The sequence below is a fragment of the Triticum urartu genome, chromosome 2A (assembly GCF_056163025.1).
Source record: "Triticum urartu cultivar PI428250 chromosome 2A, HENAU_Tu73, whole genome shotgun sequence".
NCBI lineage: Eukaryota > Viridiplantae > Streptophyta > Magnoliopsida > Poales > Poaceae > Triticum > Triticum urartu.
In genome coordinates this window covers 666,294,552-666,303,800 of record NC_141874.1, presented here as the reverse complement: position 1 = coordinate 666,303,800, position 9,249 = coordinate 666,294,552, and the positions used below count along the sequence as shown (strand labels likewise).

Genomic DNA, 9,249 nt, shown 5'->3' with positions numbered 1-9,249 from the left:
CTCAGGCTTCCAATATGTACCATCAACATTGAGTTTCCTCTCAAAGACGATACCCTCTTTCCTAGGGTTCCTGTTGAGGATCTGCTTTTTAAGCACATCACAAAGAGCCTGGTGCCCTTTGAGGCTTTTGTACATGCCTGTCGTGTACAATTCCTTCAGCCCTGCATTGTCAGTGATACTAGCAATGTTCTCAGATGAGGAATTAGTGATAGCAGAGGCATGTGAAGAATTTGAAACATAAGCAGCATTTGAACATTCAGGTGAAGAATTAGCAGATTCATGTTCAATGCACTTCAAGTATGGAGGAACAAATTCTTCCTAAGATGCGCTGATTTGTTGAGACAGTAATGAATCGCGCTCCTTCTGAAAATTCATAACTCACTCTTAGCTTCTCAAGGTTTTGCTTTATTTGAAGAAATTCATAAGAAAGCTTCTCATGATCCGATAAGAGAGTGTTATGATGACTTTGAAGTTTGTCAAGCTTGGACTGAAGTATCTGAAGATTTTCAGTCAAAGTTTCAGTGCGATCCATTTCTTCACCCAACATATCATCACTTTTATTTAGCATGTTTTGAACCTTTTCTAAAGCCCTTTGTTATTTTATAGCTATCTTAGCAAGTTTAGAATAGCTGGGCTTAAGGTTTTCATCAGATTCATTCTCACTTGATTCAGAGGAGGTTTATTTGAGTACCTTGGCACCCTTTGCCATGAAGCAATAGGTGGGAGCATAGTCATCATCGCCTTCATCAGCCTTGTTGGTGAGGTCATTTTCTTCAGTGTTGAAGATAGACTTGCTGACGAATGCAGTAGCGAAAGCTAGGCTTGCCACTCCGGATTCGGACTCCTCTAATGACTCCTCTTCCTCATTTTCTTCAGATTCAGCCTCAGAGTCCATTTCCTTGCCAATGAATGCCCTGGCCTTCTTGGAGATGCTCTTCTTGTGATATGAAGGCTTGGAGAATTTTGATGATGAGGATTTTGTGGATTTCTTCTTTCTCTTTGCATCATCAGAACTATAATCCTTGTATTTCTTCTTTTTTGATTCTTTTTCCCACCGAGGACAATCTTGAATGAAATGTCCAGGTTTCTTGCATTTGTGATAGAGCCTCTTCTTGTAGTCACTGGATGAGGAATCATTGCTCCTTGAGGATCTTCCAAGGCGACCACGTCTTGAGAACTTTTGGAACTTCTTCACGAGCAGAGCCAGATCATGGCTCAGTTCTTCAGGATCACCAAGGCTGCTACCAGAGTCTTCATCTTCGGACTCAGATACTGCCTTGGCCTTAAGTGCACGTGTTCTGCCATAGCTTGAACCATAGAGATCTCTCTTTTCAGCAAGTTGGAACTCATGAGTATTTAGCCTATCGAGAATATCAGCGGGATCAAGTGACTTGTAATCAGCACATTCTTGTATCATCAATGCCAGAGTGTCAAATGAGGAATCAAGCAATCTCAGCAATTTCTTCACCACCTCATGGTCGGTGATGTCAGTGGCACCAAGTTCTTGAAACTCATTTGAGATGTCAGTGAGGCGATTGAAGATTTGTTGAACATTTTCATTGTTGAGTCTTTTGAAGCGGTTGAAGAGATTGCGAAGAACATCAATTCGAGAGTCACGCTGAGTTGAGACTCCTTCATTCACTTTGGACAACCTGTCCCAGATAAGCTTCGCTGTTTCCAAAGCACTCACTCTGCCATACTGTCCTTTGCTCAGATGGCCACATATGATATTCTTCGCTTGAGAGTCGAGTTACTTGAATCTCTTCACATCGGCAACATTCAGAGAAGGTGTGACTGAGGTAACACCATTTTCCACAATATACCAGAGTCGTTATCAATTGCTTCAAGATGCATGCGCATCTTATTCTTCCAGTAGGGGTAGTCCGTCCCATCGAAGGTAGGACACCCAGCAGAGACCTTGATCATACCTGCGGTCGACATAACTAAAACTCCAGACGGTTAAACCAAAATCACACAGAACAAGGGAGTACCTTGCTCTGATACCAATTGAAAGTGCGTTATATCGACTAGAGGGGGAGTGAATAGGCGATTTTTACGAAATTCTTCACTGAGGAATTTGCTGGTGAGTAAATTCCTTGGCGAAGAACTACTAGCAGCGGAATAAGTACTCAAAAGTAAACACAACAGAATACAAGCATAGTCATCATGATGAAATGAAGACAGGCACAGAGTACAGGAAGCGTAATCATAGGATAACACAGGATGAAGACAAACAGACTGAAGAAATTGAACTGAGGAAATTGAGAAAGTCTTCAGTCAAAGTCTTCAAACACAGATATGAACAAACATACATCACAGTTATGAGGAAATGAAAGAGTTGAGGAAATAGAACCAGTAAGCTCGATGAAGACAATGATTTGGTAGAGCAGTTCCAACTGCTGTCTCAGTTGTACGTCTGGTTGGAGCGGCTGAGTATTTAAACTCAAGGACACACAGTCCCGGACACCCAGTCAAGGACACTTAGTCCAAGACACCCAGTCCTCACCGTATTCTCCTTGAACTAAGGTCACACAAACCTTGTCCAATTACTCGTGATAAGTCTTCAGGCGACTTCCAAACCTTCACAAACTTGGTCACTCGGCGATCCACAATTCCTCTTGGATGCTCTAGACCATGACGCCTAACCGTCTGGAAGAAGCACAGTCTTCAAAGGTAACAAGCGTCGGATCCACTCAGGATCAATCTCTTCAGTGATGCTCAATCACTTGGGGTTTGTAGGTGTTTGGGTTTTGGGTTTTGGGTTTTTGGTTTTTCCTCACTTAATGATTTTCGCTCAAAGTTCTCGGAAGATGGGTTGCTCTCAAATGACAAGTGTCAGTTTCTCTCGGAGCAGCCAACCAGCTAGTGGTTGTAGGGGGCAGCTATTTATAGCTTAGGGAGCAGCCCGACATGATAAGACATAAATGCCCTTCAATGATATGACCGTTAGGTGGATAGATATTTTGGGACAGCTGGCGCATAGCACAGCAACGGTCGGAATTTTGAGTAGCAAAATCCTCAGGGCTATCATGTTCCTCACTATGTAGGCAATCCGTACTGGCGAATTCCTAACTCCTCAGTCAGGACAAATTCCTCAGCAGAAGAACTTCGTCTCTGTCACTGAAGAAATTGACTGAACTGTATGGGATTTCCAATGGCTTCACTCGAAGGGATTGGTAGGTGTAGGATTTTGAGTTGAGCATCACATGAAAATTTTTCCTTAATATTTCCTCGACCCCCTTTAACAGTACGGTGTTTCCTATGACTCAAGAAAGAGAAAAACAAAACTATGAACACGAAAGTCTTCAAGCTTCATATTTCTCGCATAAATATCAAGTCTTCACGGACACACCAATTTCTTCACTTTCAAAGTCTTCATGAAAGTCTTCAGAAATACCAAAATCTTCAGTCGAAGATATTCATTTTTAGGGGTCGACTTTTCCTGTAAATATCAAACTTCTCATAGACTTATAGACCTGTGTACACTCACACACGCATTAGTCCCTTAACCTATAAGTCTTTAATACACCAAAATCACTAAGGGGCACTAGATGCACTTACAGTTGCGGCATCCGCCAGCGCTGCTACGTGGTGTCGTTGCTATGAGCTGCATCGAAGCATCCGTTGACGCTGTCACTGTTGCATCGCTGCATCCACCATCGCCGCCGCACGCTGCGTCGCAGCATCCATCGGCGCCGCCACACGCTGCGTCATAGCATCCATCGGCGCCGCCGCGTGCTGTTGTTGCTGTCTTTGCATCGAAGCATCCGTCAGCGCAGCCGTGTGCTGTTATTGTTGCATCTATGCATCCGCCGGCGCTGTTGCACGCTGCGTCACAGCATCCGCCAGTGGCAGGAGCTCGCCAGGTGCGTTGCTGCAGTGGAGCATCGCCGGGGCCGCTGGAGCTGCAATGAAGCCCCGTGGCATCGTCGAAAGCTCCGTCGAGTTGCAATGAATCGTCGCCGGAGCTGCAATGAACCGTCGCCGGAACTGCATTGAAGCACCGCAGAAGGCATTGAAGGTTCGTCGGGGTTGCATTGAAGCACTGTCGAGCGTCGACGCTGCAAGCCGCCGGGCGCTGTCGGTGCTGCATCGTGCTGCTATGGGAGCTGGTGCTTGGTGCTGGCTTGGGGCTGCATATCGTGCGGCTGGGAGAGTCTCAGACGGTTCTAGGGGCGGTTTAAGTCTGCCTAAAATCATCCGACTAATTTATAGCATCCGCTTATAAAAAAAGCGTTCATGACTAACTCTTGACAGGCGTATTTTTACAGAAGAAAATCTCCAAACATCGGCGGCAGAGTCGCTTGACCCTATCCACACGGCTGCTCAGTTGATGCGCCCACAAGCGCACTCCATTGTGCACGCATGCATGTAGTGCAAAGAGTTGCACCCCGTGCCCGGCTCTGTGCAATTTGCAATCTTCTGGATTTGGGTTGTAGTGCCGCACTCACACCACGGCTATAAATAGGTGTGCGCCTCAAAATCATTCTCGTGGCCACGCTTTTCGTATAGGATAGATCATCGACCAATTACTTGTCGCGGGCTGGTGACGTCTCCGGAGGCATGGCAGCAGCTAGCGCTAGAGCCCTTGCTGCCGCGGTTTCAGCTCTGCTCGCGGCCGCTGTATTACTCGCCTCCCCGTCGCCGGTCGCCGCGGAGGAGGGGTGCACGCGGCGGCCGGTTGTGTTCGCGTTCGGCGACTCCAACACAGACACGGGCGGCACCGCGGCGGCGCTTGGGAGCTACCTCCCGCTCCCGGAGGGCCGCACCCATTTCCGCCGCTCCACCGGACGGCTCTGCGACGGCCGCCTCGTCATCGACTACCTCTGTAAGTTGCACACGCAAATCCATTGCCCACGTTGGTTGTACAGTGCTCAGGTATCGGAGTTGAACAATAGTAACTGCTCCACTTGTCGCAATAAGAATCATAAAAAACAGAAGAGTGCAGTAATCCTAAATCCTAACCACGTGACACATGTGGTAAACAATCTAAACATTAAAAAAAAGAAAGTGCAGTAATCCTAAATCCTACTCCTACCTTGTATGCTTTCATGAGACTTTGTCATTGCTCAGCTGGGCGGCAGTAAGCTGCCGTCGTTTTCGCGGTTTCATCTTTTCCACAACATGCAGCCGTAGTGCTGTCATGCTCTATCTTCCGTGTTCGTGCCAGTCGATTTGTTTCGGGATAAATTGGTGGCCTGAGCAACTACTAGAACAGTAAGTGGTGGCGGCTGAAAGTTTGACTCCCTGATAGGACAAACGCGCATGCATTGTTTTTTTTAGAAATGAAGACGTACCCCGGCTCTACATCATAATGATGCATGCAGTCATCTTATTAAAAATCCACAAAGTAGCATAAAGTCATAAAAGTATTACAGCTCGTAATCGGAGCGGAACAAACGAAGAAAGAAAAATACATGCTGACAATCACAACCGATACGGCAATACGAAGGATAAGCTCTCTAGACTCCTATGCTGTTATGCGACCGCCATCCGAACCGATTAAATATAACCCGTGCTACCATCTCCCACTGGTTGCACCCGGTAACCAAAGACTCCCTGGAGTCCATAAGAGTGAGTAAAGACCACGTACGGATCCGTGCAGTAGCTCTGAAGATGACCTGCAAGAAAGTTAAAGTGTGTTGTCTGTTAAAAATCATATCATTCCTACAGGTCCATATAGCCCACAGAAGCACACATATTCCAATCCGAATACGAGCCACAGTAGTATGCTCAACCCCAGCTAACCACGTTCCAAACAACGACTCAATGTCAACTGGAGGATTAATGTTGAAGGCTATATGAATCGCTCTCCAAAGCAATTTGGCGAGTGGGTATTTAAGGAATAAATATTGTATTGTTTTATCATGATCACAAAAACAATACCGCGAACTACCTACCTATTGCCTCTTGATTAAGTTGTCTTTGATGAGTATTACTTGCTTGTAGACGAACCACATAAAGATTTTAATACGCAAGGAAACCTTAACCCTCCAAATATGCAACGATCTTGAGATTGGGCCAGAATTAATCAAATTTATATAGAAATATTTCATCGTAAATACCCCATTTTGGCTAATTTCTATTGCGTCGAATCCGGCTGGTCGAAGAGTTGAACATCTATCAATCTCCGAACCAAGTGCATCCAGGCAGTCCATCGCTCACAAACTAACGCACGTCTGAACTGAATATTTAAGGGAGTCGTTTGGAAAACTGTGCCTATGTAATCCTCCTTACGTTGCACAATGTTATAAAGGGTGGGATATTGTACGGCCAGGGGCGTCTCTCCTAATCACGTATCCTCCCAAAATCTTGTTGACATCCCATTGCCAATCAAGAATTTGACCCTACGAAAGAACAAGTCCTTCGTTCTTATAAGTCCCTTCTAAAATGGCAAGTCAGTTGGTCTCATGGTAACTTGGGTGAGCGTTTTCGACTGTAAATACTTATTGCATAGAATTTGTGCCCACGTGCCCTCCGACTCTGTCTGTAACCTATAAAACCATTTGCTCATAAGGCATTTATTTTTAATTTCTAAGTTTTCAATACTAAGACTTCTTGGTCTTTTGGTCGGCAAAGCATATCCCATCGCGCTAGACGATATTTTCTCTTGGCCTCGTCAGACAAGCGCGCATGCATGCACAGTCATCTCAAGGAAGTAACAAGTGCGTGCCGGCCGATCGGGTTCCCACTTCCCACCCAAATCAATCCTGGCTCATATGGCTTGGTGGTGGTGTGAGTGCCTTGAGCTTTCAAAGAAGCACTCTGCACGAGTCCGGCCGGCCGTGTTGTCTCAAAGAGCATCAGCTCGTGACAGGCTGACAGCACACCCCATAGTTCGTCACCACAGGCTTTGGCATAGCTAGTGGCCGGACTTGTGCTCTCTACCGCTTAATATTCTACTAGTAGTGCCTTTGATGATTACTGCGCGTCCCTCGTGCGTGCAGGTGAGAGCCTGAACATGAGCTACCTCAGCCCGTACATGGAGGCGCTGGGCTCCGACTTCGGCGACGGCGCCAACTTCGCCATCGCCGGCTCGGGCACCCTGCCGCGTGACAGGCCCTTTGCTCTCCACGTCCAGGTGCAGCAGTTCACCCACTTCAAGCAGCGCTCCCTCCAGCTCATCGCCCATGGTTCTCGACTCCTAGCCCATACTTCTTCAGTACTAGTACTAGTCAGCACAGAAGGGATGATCATCTACTGACAGATCTAATGCTAGCTGGTCTGCAGGCGAGAAGGCACCGGTGGACGCGGAGGGTTTCCGGAACGCGCTGTACCTCATCGACATAGGGCAGAACGACCTCTCCGCCGCCTTCTCCATCGGGCTGACCTACGATCACGTGGTCCATCACAGGATCCCGTCCATGCTATCTGAGATACAGGATGCTATCGTGGTACTGCAAATCGATTAACCGCCAAATCGTAACGCTCAATCTCTTCTTTTGCCTGGTGCAGAACCCTAACCCTACTTGCTGTCTGTTCATGGCGTGCAGACTCTGTTCTACGATGGAGCCAAGAACTTCTGGGTCCATGGCACCGGTCCGCTAGGCTGCCTGCCGCAGAAGCTCGCCGAGCTCAGGAACGACGCCGATGGCGATCTCGACGACAGCGGCTGCCTCAGAACGCTCAACAACGCTTCCCACGAGTTGAACAACCAGCTCAGCTCCGTCTGCCACAAGCTCACGTCGCAGCTCAAGGGCGCCACCATCGTGTACACCGACGTCCTGTCCATCAAGTACGACCTCATCGCCAACCACAGCGGCTACGGTGAGTCGATCGTTGAGCAGTCCATCGATCAACCTGGAGACACTGCATGCATACTCTGTTTTTTGTTTTTGGTTTTGCTTACGGGGCCGCTGATGTTTCAGGGTTTGAGGAGCCGCTGATGGCGTGCTGCGGCTACGGCGGGCCGCCTTACAACTACAACGTCAACGTGAGCTGCCTCGACCCCGGCTACCGGGTGTGCGAGGACGGCGCCAAGTTCGTCAGCTGGGACGGAGTGCACTACACCGACGCCGCGAACGCCGTCGTCGCGGCCAAGATTCTCTCCGCGGAGTTCTCCACTCCCAGTGTGCCCTTCGGCTACTTCTGCAAGACATGATGGATGCTATACGTACCATTAGATCGAATCAGACATATACGAGCCGCAGATTTGGTGATTTGAGTTTGAAGGGCTCCGTGCGTTGTAATAGTTGAGACGCATAGCCTAGGGCCGATAATCCTATACCTATACGAAGACTAACGTAAATCTCTTACGTAACCTTCCATATCAATACTTCTCTCCCCCCTGATTTTAAATGAGGTGGGGCCCGCCTTCTCTCTAACCCAGTCATAACCTGCCAGCTGTCTAATTACGTAACGATTACGTTAAACCATTCGTAGGTGTAGCATTGCCCGCCTAGGGCAGTTGCAGTTGGCAATGAATCGACCTAGCTAGCATTAATAACAACGCATGGACGTTGAAATGTGTTTCCAAAAAATATTACTTTCACAGTTTCAAAGGTATTAATAGATGACATTTTAGGCCCTAGCATGGTCTCTAACTTGCCCATGATCGTTCCAGGGTTCCGTTTCTTTTCGCTCCACTTAGTCATAATTCCAGTCTTCATGATTTTGCTATTTGGAGGCACGACCCTCTGTGTGTGTGCAGTGTTGATGTCATCCTAATCATGCAGAGGCTGAGAATGTGTTCATTGTGAGTGAATAAAAAACACCATTTATACCAAAATCTCAAACATGCACTTATGAACATTGAGTTTTTACACATACTAGCACAATGTCCGTGTGTTGTAACAAGATATAAACATTCTACTGATTTACCTGCCCATATTAATATGTTGGTGTAAATAAATGTTTATCTAATCATGTTCGTGATTTATCTTATAAGTATGTAAATTAAAATGGAATTGGTTCAGAAGCTAAGCAAATTACGGTGATTGATTATCAATTTATCATACGGAAAAGGTTGGACGAAGGGGTGGTGAAAAAAAGATGGAAGATGGAATCTTATATTCTTTTTAAGTAGTAGAGATATACCAGTAATGAAAAACATATAACTAACATTATGAACATGTTTTCATGCCAAATCTCTTTACTCCTATAAATAGGCGAGTCGATCTGTGTGCCCAAACACACTCTAAACGTTACTATTTTACTTCTTCTTTTTGTGGAAGGAGAAACACCCTTGCATGTGCATTATATTTATTGCAAAGTTTTCAATTCTTACAACAGCTTAAGATAAATCAGACG

At 46.6% G+C, this 9,249-nt stretch overlaps 1 protein-coding gene across 1 annotated transcript; it reads left to right on the top strand.

Moving 5' to 3' along the window:
- Positions 1-4,474: 4,474 nt before the first annotated feature.
- On the top strand, positions 4,475-8,171 carry LOC125539577 (GDSL esterase/lipase At1g09390). The gene is made up of 5 exons (XM_048703064.2): positions 4,475-4,828; positions 6,948-7,133; positions 7,231-7,394; positions 7,494-7,767; positions 7,869-8,171. Exons 1-5 carry the CDS (start codon positions 4,564-4,566, stop codon positions 8,099-8,101), a joined length of 1,122 nt encoding a protein of 373 aa, XP_048559021.1. The 5' UTR covers positions 4,475-4,563; the 3' UTR covers positions 8,102-8,171.
- The last annotated feature ends 1,078 nt before the right edge of the window (positions 8,172-9,249 follow it).

What these genes read in the sequence shown, in the direction of transcription:
- LOC125539577 (XM_048703064.2), top strand. Translation starts at nt 4,564, where the DNA reads ATGGCAGCAGCTAGCGCTAGAGCCCTTGCTGCCGCGGTTTCAGCTCTG. An exon ending in CCTCGTCATCGACTACCTCT is followed by an intron (nt 4,829 to 6,947) that starts GTAAGTTGCACA and finishes TCGTGCGTGCAG; the next exon opens with GTGAGAGCCTGAACATGAGC. An exon ending in CCTCCAGCTCATCGCCCATG is followed by an intron (nt 7,134 to 7,230) that starts GTTCTCGACTCC and finishes GCTGGTCTGCAG; the next exon opens with GCGAGAAGGCACCGGTGGAC.